At 37.6% G+C, this 16,772-nt stretch overlaps 1 protein-coding gene across 5 annotated transcripts in view; it reads left to right on the top strand.

Moving 5' to 3' along the window:
• Positions 1-16,772, top strand: part of CCDC138 (coiled-coil domain containing 138) — a 141,566-nt gene that overhangs the window by 9,832 nt on the left and 114,962 nt on the right. For all 5 annotated transcript variants that reach the window (XM_030310274.1, XM_030310269.1, XM_030310270.1 and 2 more), the window contains 2 exons: positions 4,608-4,792; positions 10,104-10,262. In XM_030310274.1, the coding sequence (XP_030166134.1) occupies positions 4,608-4,792; positions 10,104-10,262 (344 nt within the window). The remainder of the gene's footprint in view (positions 1-4,607; positions 4,793-10,103; positions 10,263-16,772) is intronic.

Genomic DNA, 16,772 nt, shown 5'->3' with positions numbered 1-16,772 from the left:
TCTAATTGCCTGGTTGACCCACTCATTCTTTAGTAGGGTATTCTTTATCCTCCATGCTTTTGGAGGTTTTCCAGACTTTTTCCTGGGGTTGATTTCAAGCTTCATAGCATTGTGGTCTGAAAGTATGCATGGTATGATCTCAATTCTTGTAAACTTATGAAGGGCTGTTTTGTGACCCAGTATGTGATCTATCTTGGAGAATGTATCATGTGCACTCGAGAAGAAAGTATATTCTGTTGCTTTGGGATGCAGAGTTCTAAATATATCTGTCAAGTCCATCTGATCCAATGTATCATTCAGGGCCCTCGTTTCTTTATTGACCGTGTGTCTAGATGATCTATCCATTGCTGTAAGTGGAGTATTAAAGTCCCCTGCAATTCCCACATTCTTGTCAATAAGGTTGCTTATGTTTGTGAGTAATTGTTTTATATATTTGGGGGCTCTGGTATTCGGCGCATAGACATTTATAATTGTTAGGTCTTCCTGATGGATAGACCCTGTAATTATTATATAATGCCCTTCTTCATCTCCTGTTACAGTCTTTAATTTAAAATCTAGTTTGTCTGATATAAGTATGGCTACTCCAGCTTTCTTTTGACTCCCAGTAGCATGATAAATAGTTCTCCCTCCCCTCACTCTCAATCTGAAGGTGTCCTCAGATCTAAAATGAGTCTCTTGTAGACAGCAAATAGATGGGTCTTGTTTTTTTATCCATTCTGATACCCTATGTGTTTTGGTTGGCGCATTTAATCCATTTACATTCAGTGTTATTATAGAAAGATATGGCTTTAGCATCATTGTGATGTCTGTGTGTGTTATGCTTGTAGTGATGTCTCTGGTACTTTGTCTCACAGGATCCCCCTTAGGATCTCTTGTAGGGCTGGTTTAGTGGTGACGAATTCCTTCAGTTTTTGTTTGTTTGGGAAGACCTTTATCTCTCTTTCTATTCTAAATGACAGATTTGCTGGATAAAGGATTGTCGGCTGCATATTTTTTCTGTTCATCACATTGAAGATCTCCTGCCATTCTTTTCTGGCCGGCCAAGTTTCAGAAGAGAGATCAGTCACGAGTCTTAAAGGTCTCCCTTTATATGTGAGGGCACGTTTATCCCTTGCTGCTTTCAGAATTTTCTCTTTATCTTTGTATTTTGCCAGTTTCACTATGATATGTCGTGCAGAAGATCGATTCAAGTTACGTCTGAAGGGAGTTCTCTTTGCCTCTTGGATTTCAATGCCTTTTTCCTTTCCCAGATCCAGGAAGTTCTCAGCTATTATTTCTTCAAGTACACCTTCAGCACCTTTCCCTCTTGCTTCTTCTGAAATACCAGTTTTGCGTAGATGATTTCTCTTTAGTGCATCATTTAGTTCTCTAATTTTCCCCTCATACTCCTGGATTTTTTTCTCTCTCTTTTTCTCAGCTTCTTGTTTTGCCATAATTTTATATTCTAGTTCTCCTATTCTCTCCTCTGCCTCTTCAATCTGAGCCGTGGTCGTTTCCATTTTATTTCGCAGTTCGTTTATAGCATTTTTTACCTCCTCCTGACTATTCCTTAGTCCCTTGATCCCTGTAGCAATAGATTTTCTGCTGTCCTGTATGCTGTTTTCAAGCCCAGCGATTAATTTCATGACCATTATTCTAAATTCACTTTCTGTTATATTGTTTAAATTCTTTTTGATCAGTTCGTTAGCTGTTGTTATTTCCTGGAGATTCTTTTGAGGGGAATTCTTCAGTTCGGTCATTTTGGATAGTCCCTGGAATGGTGCGGACCTGCAGGGCACTTCCCCTGTACTGTCTTGAGTAACTTGCGTTGGTGGGCGGGGCAGCAGTCAGACCTGATGTCTGCCCCCAGCCCACTGCTGGGGCCACAGTCAGACTGGTGTGTACCTTCTCTTCCCCTCTCCTAAGGGCAGGATTCACTGTGGGGTGGCGTGGCCTGTCTGGGCTACTTGCACACTGCCAGGCTTGTGGTGCTGGGGAACTGGTGTATTAGCTGGGTTGGATAGGCAAGGTGCATGGGGGCGGGAGTGGCAGGCTCAGCTCGCTTCTCCTTCTTCTCCTTTGGTGATCGGCTTCAGGGGGGGCCCTGTGGCACCGGGAGGGAGTCAGACCCGCTGCTTGAGGGATGGATCCACAGAAGCACAGCGTTCGGTGTTTGCGCGGTGCAAGCAGGTTCCCTGGTAGGAATTGGTTCCCTTTGGGATTTTGGCTGGGGGATGGGCGAGGGAGTTGATGCCGGCGAGCGCCTTTGTTCCCAGCCAAGCTGAGCTCTGTTGTCCGGGGCTCAGCAACTCTCCCTCCCGTTTTCCTCCAGCCTTCCCACTCTCCGAGTAGAGCTGTTAACTTATAACGTTCCAGATGTTAAGTCCCGCTTGCTGTCTGAACACACTCCATCTGGCCCCTCCACTTTTGCCAGCCAGACTTGGGGTCTCTGCTTCGCTGTCGGGCTGCCCCTCCCCCCCCCCCGGCTCCCTCCAGCCAGTCCGTGTAGGGCACACCGCCTCTCCGTCCTTCCTACCCTCTTCCGTGGGCCTCTCGTCTGCGCTTGGCTCCAGAGACTCCATTCTGCTAGTCTTCTGACGGTTTTCTGGGTTATTTAGGCAGGTGTAGGTGGAATCTAAGTGACCAGAAGGATGCGGTGAGCCCAGCGTCCTCCCACGCTGCCATCTTCCCCTCTGTTTTAAGTTTTTTGAGGAACCTCCATACAGTTTTCAACTGAGTACTTTTTATAATTTCTTGTTTTTTTTTTTCATAGCAGTATTTGTTAGGAAGTCAGTAAATATTGTGGTGGATTTGAGTAATCCCTTAATATTTTAAGACTACTGCAGATTGCTTAAGGTACGACTTCTTCAGGCACTTGTTTAATAACTCTCTCTGTACATGGCTGCATGTCATAGTTTTCTCAGGATTTCAGGGCACCCAGAGATGGCTTCCTCTTGGCTGCAAGACTTTTAGAGCACTGTTCCCTCTCTGATAGCCTCCGTGCATCTTTTCTGGGCATACATTGTCTGTACGCAACACACACTCATTTCTCCCTTCCTGCTCTTTGTCATCCTCTTTGTTCCATTTATCTCAGTTTGAGGAAAATGAAAAATAATTATGCCTGGACTTGTGTTTCCGGCTACATGGTGGATTTTCCCCCTGAAAAACAATTGAAAATATAGGATAATGTAAAAAAAAAAATAAAAATAAAGGGTGAATATATTTAAAAGTTAACATAATTAAGTAATATTTAAGCTACTGATTGTGAGCTGGGAATCTAGAAAGGCAAGCAGCGCACTGAAAGTGTCTTTCACTTTAAGGGTGTTTGCTGGACTGAGTGAAGTGAAACTTTTTCTTTGTAAAAATTCATGTAATTTTTATTTTGGCTCCCTACGGTCTGTCCAAGATGGGGAGTAAAATAGGAGACCCCCTTCTTAAACCTGGCATTCTGGGAGTAAAATAGGAGGCCCCCTTCTTAAAACTGGTGTTCTCAGGAAGGCTAATGCAAGTTAAAACCACAGCTTTCAGTATTAACAGAAAATAAACTCTGACAGTACAGTGTTGGCAAAGAAATGGAGCAAGAGGAACTTGCTCATCCGCTGCTGTTGAGAGAGTAAATTAGTATAACCACTTTGGGAAGCATTTTGGCATCACTAGCACAATTGAACATGTACATGTACCCTGTGATCCAGCATTGTTGCTGTTAGTCATATACCCTAGGTAAACTCTTGAATGCGTGTAGCAGGAGCCATGTGCATAGAGCATCTATGTAGACAAACAGCTCACGTATCGACCTATAGTAGAATGTTGGCATATAAAAATATAAAACAAGAAGTAGTGAAGATTTTGACCTGATTCTGTCGTTAACATAAGAACATATTTAAAGGAGGTTATAGAAATTACATAATTGCATCATTAAATGATTACAGATATTATATAAAGTTTAAAACAGGCAAAACAATAGGCAAAACAAAGTCTTAAAATTTTTTTTTACCCAAGTAGTAAAAATTTAAAAAGTAAAGCAATGGTTAATGCTATATTTGGCTTAGTAGTTAATTTGGTTTAAGGGAGAGAAGGGAATGTGATCGGGGGCTTCTGAGGTAATTTTCCATTTCTTGGCCTAGGCAGTTTAATACATGAATGTTTTCATGCACTTTGAAATCAATTTTGAAATAATTTCAGACTTACAAAAAAGTTGCAAAAAGAGCAAAGAGCATCTGTAAGACCTTTACACAGATCTTCTAAATGTTAACATTTTATCACATTTATTGTATAATTCTTTCTCTCTGCAAGTCTGTACTTGGAGACTTCTTTTTTTGTTTTGTTTTGTTGTTTTTGAGAGAGAGCATGAGTGGGGAGGAGGGACAAGGGAGAGAGCGACAGAATCCCAAGTAGGGTCCATGCTTAGCATGGAGGCTGACACACGGCTCGATCTCGCGACTGTGAGGACACAACCTGGGCCAAAATCAAGAGTCAGGTGCTCAGCCGACTGAGTCACCCAGGCAGCCCAATACTTACTTGGGAGACTTTTTAACAGTACTGTAATTCACATTTAAAGTAACTTTCTGAAGATTACTCTGAAATACTTAAAACTGTAAATTAATAAGCTTGATAATTTTTTTTACCAGTTGCCCAGCCAACTAATTTGGCCGCAAATTCAAGAAATTGGACTGAATGTTGTAGTGATGCAAGTGACTGTCCTCTGAGACGTGTTAGCTATCCGACATCTAAAGTACCAAACAAGCAGAGAATACTTCCATATCAGATTAATCAGATATATGATGAATTATTTCAAATACATCAGAAACTGCAGGTAAGAACTCAAAACTGAATTTAGAATTCAGATGTATTTATGTTCTAAATACCAAACATTTATAAAATTTGAATAGAGTATGTCATTTAAATTATTTTAGGTAAGTCTGTTGAGATACGGTGAGAAGGGACAAATTTATTACAATTATTGAAGGGAAATTTTATAGCTGAGGGAAAAATTTAAATGGTGTTTTTATGAATAGGTATATTTCTTGGATTTCAGACTGTCTGGTGTTTTATGTTTATTTCTTTATTTCCATCCCATCCTTGCTTCTGAAATAAAACAATATCTGCTGGTAAAATGTGCTTTTTCTTTTTTTTTTTTTTTTTAGTTTGTTTGTTTGTTTGTTTATTTATTTAGAGAACCAGCAGGGGAGGGGCAGAGAGAGAGAGCATCCGAAGCAGGTTCTGTGCTGATAGCAGAGAGCCCGGTGTGGGGCTTGAACTCACAAACTGTGAGATCATGACCTAAGCTGAAGTCGGATGCTTAACTGACTGAGCCACCCAGGTGCCCTTAAAATGTGCTTTTTGAAGTAGTGTTCCTGATGCATTGTTTTAAATACTTATACATAAGAAGTTCTCTTGTCACTTCTCACCAGAATTCAGTTCAGAACATTGATATTTTGTCGTCTTTGGGATTTTTTTATTTCTAAAAGATGTAATTCATGTATTTATCAAGTGTCCACTAGGTGGGAGTACAGAAGGAAGCAAAAGTATGTATAATACACAATTCCTGACTGAAACTGTTCTAGCTGGAATTGTACATATGTTTGCATACAATGAAATGGTTACACATTTTTTTAAAAACTAGTATTAAAAAAAGAACAACCCAGTATTTCATTTTGTCTAAATAATTCAGATTATAATTACTATAGCGTTTCAGAAAAATTATTTTTGCCTAAAATCACTGGAGAAAAGCTCAAGGAGGGTCTAAAGTTGACTGAGAAAAAATTTAGAGAGGAGATGGGAAGGCCATTCCAGGTGGCAAGGAGTTGGAGGGGAGAAGTTTTGGGAAAGGAGTGATTTGTCAGACTGAGTTTATCAGCCTGTCTGAAGAAAGAACAGCCAGGCTAGCTGTTACAGGCTTTTTTAAAATGTGCTTTGTTTTTTTAAAGAGAACTTTTTATTTATTTATTTATTTATTTATTTATTTATTTATTAATGTCTTTGTTTATTTTTAATGTTTGTTTACATCTGAGAGAGAGGGAGAGACAGAGCGCAAGCAGCTGAGGGGCAGACAGAGAGGGAGACAGAATCTGAAGCAGGCTCCAGGCTCTGAGCTGTCAGCACAGAGCCGGATGTGGGGCTTGAACCCATGAGCCATGAAATCATCACCTGAGCTGAAGTCAGACACTTAACTGACTAAGCCACCCAGGCACCCCTGTTTTTGTTTTATTTTTGAGAGAGGGAGCACGTGCACATTGCGGGGAGGAGCAGAGAGAGAGAGGGAGGCAGAATTGGAAGCAGGCTCCAGGCTCAGCTATCAGCACACAGCCCAGTGTGGGGCTTGAACTCAAGAATGGTGAAGTCATGCCCTGAGCTGAAGTCCAACTGAGCCACCCACGTGTCCCAGCTACTACAGCTTTTTAAGCAAATGAGTGGCAGAGTAACAAATAGCGCATTGGAAAGATTCTTTTACTAATAATTTATAAGATAAAAAAGAATTAGCAGGCAAAAAAGAATAAGCAAGTTTGTAAAGACACATCATTTACTGTAAACACAATATAGATACAAATATTTAATTAAAAATGAAGTGCAGTGGATTAATCTAGTTTAATTTATAGTTGAATCTAACTTAAACATTTTTTTTGGTCATCTGTTATGTTATTAAGTGTACATATTTTGTCTTACTCTTTGATTTTATTCAACATACATTTGAACACTTGTTAATATGTATTTGCATGCTTGGTGTTGAGTGTATGGAAGTAAATAAAATATATATGGTTCTTGCCACACATAGCTTATTAAAATCAATTGTGAGCACTCATATAGTTATACTTTTGTAAATTTAAGTAAATAATATAGGTACAGTATGAAACCTGATTGGGATAGATTGAAAGGTCAGGTAAGGTTTTCTGAGAAAGTAACATTTAAATTAAACTGTGGAGGAAGAGTAAGGGATAAGCCCTACTAGACTGTGATGGTCTAGTATGAGAAGCCCTAGAAGCCTGATGATATGTTCATTCAAGGAAATTGTATTAAGTAACAGGATTTTTAGAGTAGGGGAATTGCTTAATGTAATGTATGCTTATTAAATCAATGGGTTGTAGGGGCATAGGTGTGGAAGTTGGGAGACTGGGAAGGATATCCTACTGTAATCATGCAGGTGAGAGGTAATGGTAACTTGGACTGGATGGTGGCAGAGAAATGGAATTGAATAGATTAGAGATTGCTTTTGTAGGTAAAATTGGCTAGACTTGGTGTAATGAGTTGAATGTGGTATAGGAGAGAATAGGTGTCTGGGATGATTCCCATATTTCTGGTTTGTACAACTTGGAAGAATAGATATAGAGAGAAAGATCAAGATTTTAGTTTGGAGGATTAAGTTTGAGAATTTAATGGAGACATAATAGTTAAAAGCTTGGCATTTAGAACAAAGGTCTTGGATGTGTAACTAAATTGGGAGTCATTCACATAGGTATTTAAAGCGTCCACCTGTAGCTGAGATCTAGAGAGAGGGCAGAATGTGAAGACATGTGACTAGTCTGATGGTGTCCTGGGTTAGGATGATGGGTAGAAAGAAGTGAATGGAGTCTAAACATTTTTAAGGGATGGGATCAGTAGGTCTTGGAGATTGTTTTGATATGGAAGGTGTACAGTAGGGTTTTATTCTTTTTATTCTTTTTAATGTTTATTTATTTTGAGAGAGAGAAGGAAAGAGAATCCCAAGCATGGGATTGCTGACAATCCATGCTGATAGCTTGGAGCTGGATGCAAGACCCAGTCTCACTAACTGTGAGATCATGACCTGAGTGGAAATCAAGAGTTGGATGATTAACCAACTGAGCCACCCAGGCACCCCATTCAGTAGGGTTTTAGTCAAGAATGAAATGTAGGTTTATTCTTTTGGCTGTTGGATAAATGATGCTGCTTTTTGTTAAGGGTAGGGAACAAAACTGGAGGAGGAGAGAATTCTGTTTTTTTGAAATTTATTTTTTCCTTTTGAATGTTTTTTTGAAATGTATAACTTCATTTTTTGTGCAGGAAATAATTCCTTTATTATTATTAGTATCTTTTCATTTGCAACATTTGACTAGGTAACACTGTATTTTAGTTTTTAAAAGTTTATAAAATACTTAGGACTTACAGAAAAACATAGGGAATATTATAATATCAACTGTATACCCATTAATATTGCATAATGCTAATGTTTTATTAATAATTCTATATATTATTTTTAAAAGAAGTAGAGTATTTCACTTAGAGTTGAAACAGCCTTCTTCCCTCCCATTTCTTCTCCCTTTTCCCAGAATTAAGCACTCCCTTGAAATTGGTGTGGATCCGTTGTGTCCTGTTTTAGCACTTTTATGTATTCACATGTAGTAATTGCTTTGAATGTTTTAAAACATTACATAAGTAATGATATATTGTGGATTTCTTTTTGTAGTTTCTTTGCTTCATTCATTGTTATATTTTTGAGATTTATGTGTTTGGAAAATGTAGATCTAGTTCATTCATTTTATTTCTTTATTTTTTATTTTTTAAGATACTCATTAAAAAATTTTTTTTAATGTTTATTTTTGAGAGAGAGAGAGAGACAGAAACAGAAGCAGGGGAGGGCAGAGAGAGGGGCAGATACAGAATCGGACGTGGGCTCCAAGCTCCGAGCTGTTAGCACAGAACCTGATGTGGGTCTCCAACTCATGAGCCATGAGATCATGACCTGCGCTGAAGTTGGATGCCTAACCTACTGAGCCACCCAGGCGCCCCTATTTAACTGCCATGTAGGATTTCGGCCTCTAAATAAACCACCATTATTTATTTCTGTATAAATACATAAGATGGAGTTTATACTTTACAAACAGTTCTGTTTAAGTAGACTTAACTTATAAGAAGAAAATGTGCAGGGTGCTACTAAATTGTTCTCCACAGTGGCTGTGCCTACTTATTTACGTTCCCATCATCAACATCCCAGAGTTGTCTTTCCCCCATAATCTGATAGCTGTCTCACTGATGTAGTTTGCATTTTTTGTCTGTGAATGTTAAATCCGTTAAGATGATTCTGAGTTCTGACACTAATGAGACCATATTTTTAAGCGAACCAGAATAGTAATTTGCAGATGCATATCCACCACTTTGAGTAAAAGTACCAATTTCTTTTATATTAAATCTGAATGTTAAAAGTATATGAGATGACAACTCTGTTTTCAGGAGTTAAGTTTCAATTTTGTAGAATTCTGGGATTCTTTGTTAATCAAACAATATAAGCATCATAGTAGGACATTCTGGCTTTCATCATGCTGAGATAAAAGAATTCTAGCAAGTTTTTGTTAACAGTTGACCAATGGTGGTGCATCTGTTAATGATTGCATTGGAATCCATCTCTTCCAAGGCTAAGTGTATCTCCCTCAGGAACTGCTGGAACTGAGGCAGGTGAAGGCAGGTGGAGGCCTGGTCCCAGAAAGCTTCTACATCTTCTGCTGTCTTCTGTATTCCCTGTGAAGTTAGAGATGAGGCTGTCTGAACAGAATGGTGTAGGAGGGAGGTGAGGTTTCAAAGTAAAGAGTGGAGAAGGCTTGAAATAAACACTGTGGAGAGTGAGAGAGAGAGTGAATCATGAAAATATAAAATGATTTCTGGAATCCGATATAGGTTCCATGAATTTACAACAGTATAACTTTTCCTGATGTGTGAGTTTTCTCCATTGGTATGGAGTAGTGCAGCACTGAGGCTGGGAAGGTGCTTAGTACTGTAATGTAGGGCTGGGGCCTTTCAGTCCAAGTGAAGGACAAGAAGGGAAGGGGGCGGAGAGTATAGGAAAAGAGCAGATGGTGAAGTTGAAGTACGACATGGAATTGAAGCTGAAAAGGGGGTTATTCTGCATAGTACTGATGCATTTTGTACCTCAAATTCTCTAGAGTCCTCATAGTAGAATCTCACTATGTTGTCACATCATTTTGCAACAAGATAGAATTTCTGTGCAAGCTTACTTGCTGTGCTAGTCTGGCTGTTACTGTAATCCACACTTTACTTGTACCCATGTAGTCCTAAACACCATTTGATTAAGCTACAACCTCAGTAAATAAAAACATAATTTGTAGAGTTTGTGAATATATTTTCTAAAAACACTTGAATCTGACATTTTAATACAGTGTGAAACTGCAGCCCAACAGGAGTTTGCTGAAGAACTTCAAAAGCGGGAACGTTTTTTAGTTGAAAGAGAACAACTGCTTTTCAGACATGAAACTGCTTTGAGTAAAATTAAAGGTGTCGAAGAAGAGGTTCTTACAAGATTTCAGATTATAAAGGAGGTAACTATATAGCATTTTATTTCACAGTAATATAATTTGTGTTTTTCTTCTTAATTTAGATTCACTAGATCTTAGCATTTTGTCACATTCTTCTCCAACCTCCCTTCCCCCACGTGTTTTTTCCTGGGCCATTTGAAACTCATTTGCAAAAATCATGACTCAACACCCCTAAATACTTCCTTAGTATTATCACTACTTAATCTTAGGACTATGTGTCTCCTAAGTAAGCATAAGGACATTTGCTGCATGGTTAACATATTAGGAAATTAATGGTACTTGAATAATTTAATGTAATACACAGTCCACATTCACTTTCCCAGTTGGGCCTTGAAATCTTTTGTTTTTATTTTCTGATCAAAGAACTAGACAGAATTCTTGCATTACATTTGATTTTTATGTCTTTTTGGTTTCTTTGAATGTAGAGCAGTCAACCAGTTTTCTTTTTGTAAGACCTTTCTTTGAAGATTCCAGGCCAGCAGTTTTATGTCATGTCCTGGATGGATTTGCTAAGGATTTTATTCAGGTTAAATATTTTTCTCAAGAATATTATCTAGGTGATATAGTATACTTTGTTTCATATCAATAGATACATTACTATCTGTGTAACTTACAGAGAATGAATTTCATTCTGTTTTGAAAAATGCATATAGTCTTGTAATCACCACCATAATTCTGATAAAGAATAATTCTAGCACCCCAAAGGTTTCCTTACACTCCTTTGTAGTTATCCCTCCCTGCTCCCTGCACCCCACCCTGGCAACCCCTGACCTATTTTCTGTCCCTGTACTTCTGCCTTTCCCAGAATGTCATATAAATAGAATTGTGATTTTTCTTTATCTGTGGTTTTCAGCAGCAATTCAATTAGGAGGTATCTCCACATGTTTTTCTTTGAGTTTACCCTGTTTGGGGTTCCCTGAACATCTTGACTTTGTAGATGAATGTCTTTTACCAAATTTGGGAAGTTTTCAACCAGTATTTCTTCAAATATTTTTTATGTTCCAACTGCTTTCTCCTCCTTCTGTGTCTCCAGTGACTCATATGTTAGGTCTTTTGCTGTTACAAACTGCTGAGGCTTTGCTCCTTTTTCCTCATCTATTTCTTCTGTGTTCTTCAGATTTGATAATATCTGTTGTCTGTCGTTATGTTCATTGTTTATCCTTGCATATCCATGTTGCTACTGAGATCATCTAGTGAATTTTTTGTTTCTGATATTTTATGTTCTAAAATTGCTAATTAGGTTCTTTTTAAAATTGTTTAATTTTCCTCATGAGCATTTTTATCTTTCCATTTGCATTCATTTGTATTTACCTCATAGGACACACCTAAAAATTCAACATCTGGGTCATGTAAGGATTGGTATTTTTCTTGTGACATAGTCACATTTTTCTTGTTCTTTGCATGTTCAGTGACTTTTGGATTATATTTGGGACATTGTGGATATTATACAGATTCTGGATCTGGTTATAATCCTCTGGAGAATGTTTCTTTTTTTAAGCAGTCAACCCAATTGAGTTGTTTGTTTATAAATTGAAGTATAGCTTATGGACCTTATGTTAGTTTCAGATGTACAACATAGTGATTCAACTTTTATATATATTATGAAATGCTCACCACGATAAACTAGTTACCATCTGTCACTATATAATGAATGCTATTACAATATTATTAACTATATTCTCTATGGTGTCTTTACATCCCTGATTTATTTAATTTTATAACTGGAAGTTTGTGCCTTTTGACCACCTTCACCCGTTTTTCCTACTGCCTACCTCCTCCCCTCCCATCTGGCAGTCACCACCAATTCTTTCTTTTAGGAGTCTGTTTCTGTTTTATTTTGTTTGTTCATTTGTTTTGTTTTTAGATTTTATGTATAAGTGAAATCATGCGGTGTTTGTCTTTCTCTGACTTCTTTCACTTAGCATAATACCCTCTAGGTTCCTTCATGTTGTCACAAATGGTAGAATTTCATTCTTTTTTATGTCTGAGTACTATTCCATTGTGGATTTATACCACATCTTTATCCATTCATCTATCAGTGGACACTGAGGTTTCTTCCATATCTTAGATACTGTAAATAATGCTGCAGTGAACATAGGTATGCATATATCTTTTGAAATTAATGTTTTCATTTTCTTTAGGTAAATAACCAACAGTGGGATTGCTGGATCATATGGTATTTTTATTTCTAATTTTTTGAGGAACTTCCATAGTGCTTTCCAGAGTATCTGTATCAACTTACATTTTCACCACCAGTGCACAAAGTTACCCTTTCGTCACATCCTTACCAATACTTGTTATTTCTTGTGTTTTTGATACAAGCCATTCTGACTGGTATAAGGTGATATCTCATTGTGGTTTTGATTTGCATTTCCCTGACAATTTTAGTGGATTGAGCATTTTTTTCATGTACCTGTTGGCCATCAGTATGTCTTCTTTGGAAAAGTATCTGTTCAGGTTTTTAATTGGATTGTTTATTTTGGTGTTGACTTGTATGAGTTCTTTATATATTTTGAGTATTAACCAGTATCCACATTTATCGGATATATAACTTGCAAATATCTTCTCTTGTTCAGTAGGTTGCTTTTTTGTTTTATTGTTTCCTTCACTGTTCAAAAGCTTTTTAGTTTGATGTAGACCCAGTTGTGGTTTTTTCCCCCCCAATTGTTTATTTTTGTTTTTGTTGCCCTTGTCTGAAGAGACCAAAAAACCATTGCTAAGACTGATGTCCAGAAGTTTAGTACCCTTGTTTTTTTTTAGGAGTTTTATGGTTTCAGGTCTTACATTTAGATCTTTAATTCATTCCTAATTTATTTTTATATATGGTATGAGAGAGTGTTTTCCTAAATTAAGAAAGTTTCATTCTTTTGTATGTAGCTTTTTAGTTTTCTCAGCACTATTTATTGAAGAGACTCTTTCCCTATTGTATCTTCTTTCCTCCTTTGTTGTAGATTACTTTACCATATAAGTGTGAATTTATTTTGGGGCTCTCTGTTCTGTTCCCTTGATCTCCATGTCAGTTTTTGTGCCAACACTATACTGTTTTGATAACTATAGCTTTGCAGTATTGTTGGAAAACTGCGAGGATGATACCTCCAAGTTTGTTCTTCTTAAAGTTGCTCTGGCTGTTTTGGGTCTTTTGTGGTATTATTTGTTCTAGTTCTGTGAAAAAGGCTGTTGGTATTTTGGTAAGGATTGCATTCAATCTGTAGATTACGTTAGGTAGTATGGGCATTTTAACAGTATTAGTTGTTTTAATCCATGAGCATGGTATATCTTATTTATTTGTGACATCTTCTATTTCTTTTATTAATGTCATATAGTTTTCAGAGTAAAGGTCTTTCACCTCCTTGGTTAAATTAATTCCTAGGTATTCTTATTGTTTTTAGTGCAATTGTTAATATGATTGTTTTCTTAATTTCTCTATCTGCTATTATGGTATTAGTATAAAAACACAACTGATTTCTGTATATTAATTTTGTATCCTGCAACTTTACTGAATTCATATATTCTAATAGTTTCTGGTGAATTCTTTATGGTTTACTATATAGAATATAATGTCATCTGCAGATAGGACAGTTTTACATCTTCCTTACCAACTTGGATGTCTTTTATTTCTTTTTCCTGTCTGATTGCTGTGGCTAGGACTTCCAATGCTGTGTTGAATAAAAGTGGTAAAAGTAGGCATTCTAGTCTTATTCCTAATCTTAGAGTAAAAGCTTTTAGCTTTCACCTTTGAGTATGATGCTAGCTATAGCTTTCCAATGTATGGCCTTTATTACGTTGAGGTATGTTCCTCTGTACTCACTTTGTTAACAGTTTTTATCATGAATGGATGTTGCCTTTTGATAAATGTTTTTTCTGCATCTGTTGAGATGACCATATGGTTTTTATCCTTCATTATTTTAATGTGTCATATCACATAGGTGTGTGAATATTGAGCCATTCTTGCATCCCTGGAATAAATCAGGGTAATCCTGGCCTCAGAGTGAATTTGGAAGCATTCCTTCCTCTTAAATTTTTTTGGGAATAGTTGAGAGAAGAATAGGTATTAACTCTTTGAATGTTTGGTAGAATTCACCTCTGAAGCTAGCTGTTGACAGTTTTTGATTACTGATTCAATTTCATTACTAGTAATTGGTCTGTTCAGATTTTCTGTTTCCTGATTCAGTTTTGGAAGATTGTGTACTTTTTTTTTAAAATTCTTTAGGGGCGCCTGGGTGGCGCAGTCGGTTAAGCGTCCGACTTCAGCCAGGTCACGATCTCGCGGTCCGTGAGTTCGAGCCCCGCGTCGGGCTCTGGGCTGATGGCTCAGAGCCTGGAGCCTGTTTCCGATTCTGTGTCTCCCTCTCTCTCTGCCCTTCCCCCGTTCATGCTCTGTCTCTCTCTGTCCCAAAAATAAATAAACGTTGAAAAAAAAAAATTAAAAAAAAATAAAATTCTTTTATTATTATTATTATTTTTTTATATTTGAGATAGAGAGAGGCAGACAGATAGTGTGTGAGCAGGGCGGGACAGAGAGACACAGAAACAGAATCCGAAACCGGCTCCAGGCTCCGAGCTGTCAGCACAGAGCCAGATTCAGGGCTCAGACTCATGACCTGTGAGATCAGGACCTGAGCCAAAGTTGGATGCCCAACCCACTGAGCCACCCAGGAGCCCTAACTCTCACCCTTCTTGATGTGTCTGTTTCTTTATGTTTTTACCTGTGAAAGAGCTGTCCTGCTAGTCTTCAGGTCATTCTCAGAGGGAGTTGCTGTCCATGTAGTTGTAACCTTGGTGTGTTCATGAGAGGAGGTGAGCTCAGGATCTTCATACTCCATTTTCCCTATTCCATCCTCATTAGATTTAGGCCAGGGTTCTTTCTCACCTTCTGTGGGAAGTGACCCAATCTCAGTTCAGTTTTCAAAGCTTTGGAGTTGTACCTGTGCCACTTAGGTTTACTCTAATACTCAGGCAATGGTTTAAATCAGTTCAGTTCTCAAGACCCTCAGTATGGTGCCTGTGTCTTTCCCATGCTTGCAGAATTGGGGGTTAGTTTGAGATGTGGGTGGTATTTTTAAACCGAACTCTGATCTCTCCACCTTTGCTTTGCCACTTTTGTCTGTGCTATGCTTAGAGTTAAGCCAGATTTCTACAGGTGTTTGTACACCTGAATGAAAAGATTCTTTTTCTGAGTCTCTTCTCTGAGATACTGCACACATTCCGTGGCTCACAGTGGCCCTTTTCCTGGCTTCCCTGACTGTAAAGGCAGAGTTTCTCTCAGTTTAGCAGCCTACAGTGCTCTGCTGCACTTCAGAGTGCTGGGGGCCTGCCCTGGGGCAAGACTGCTACAATTCCCTATTTCTGTTTACGTTTTACAGTCTTTAGGGTTACTTTTTGTGTTTTGTCTAAGGTTTTCAGTTGTAATCAGTAACAGAACTAGAATGTAGTGGGCTTATCTTGCCATTCCGGAAATGGAACTCATATCCTATTTTTTAACATCTTTCCGATTTGGAAAAATTTGGACAATGAGAATGTTAACCTAATGTTTGAAATACCTGTATTTGTGGTTAGATACTAAGTTATTTAAAGAATCATTTAATGTAATAATAAAATTGCATAAAGCTAATGTTTTCACGTGGTTGGATTTTTAAACAGGGCAAAAGAAGAAATGCTTGGATTCTCAAGAGGTTTCCATACTAGACTTCTTGATTTTTTTTCTCTTTAGATTTGTCGCTATTCTTAAGTGTAAAGATAACAGCCTTTTTTTTAATAGTTCCTATATGATTACTTGGAAGAAAGAAATTAATTCAATTTTTTTATTTCCTATAGAAATTTGCTTGTTTTAATACATTATGAATAAATTGAGAATAAAAGGTGACATGTATTTGTACTTTAAATCAAAAAGTGCTATCTCGTTTAAATGTGATTAGAAGGTTAATTGATTTCAATTATTTATAAAACTGATTAAGGAAAGTCAAATAGTTTAAGACTCAGATATATTAATATGTTTTTAAATTTGAGATGTAAACAATTAGCTACTTTATGAGAATAAGAAATTAGTTCTATATCTATGGATATTTATTCCTCAGGGTAACTTAAATCTTAAATTTTAACTTATAAACCTATGAATTGCTAACCAGACTCTTGAAGAAGATCAGAAACCCAGGGAGCCTGGGTGGCTCAGTTGGTTTAAGTGCCTGACTCTGGTTTCAGCTCAGGTCATGATCTCACTATTTGTGAGATTGAGCCCTGCCTCAGGCTCTGCACTGAGGCAGAGAACCTGCTGGGATTCTTTCTCTCCCTTTCACTGCCCCTCCTTCTCTCACACCCACTCACTCACATTCTCAAACATTAAAAAAAAAAAAGATCAGAAACCCTTCATTGTTTTATCATTCCATGGTGTGAAAGAAGTTATTTTACTGAGTTTCAGTGGACTCTTTTGAGCAGAAGCACAAAATAGTTTTTTTAGTAAGTACTTAACAAATGCTTTCAATGCTTAGTTATTACTTTGTTTGATGACATCGTTTT

This window comes from Lynx canadensis, chromosome A3 (genome assembly GCF_007474595.2).
Source record: "Lynx canadensis isolate LIC74 chromosome A3, mLynCan4.pri.v2, whole genome shotgun sequence".
Taxonomy (NCBI): domain Eukaryota; kingdom Metazoa; phylum Chordata; class Mammalia; order Carnivora; family Felidae; genus Lynx; species Lynx canadensis.
Note: the sequence above shows the minus strand (reverse complement) of the source record. Positions and strands in the feature narration are given on the sequence as shown.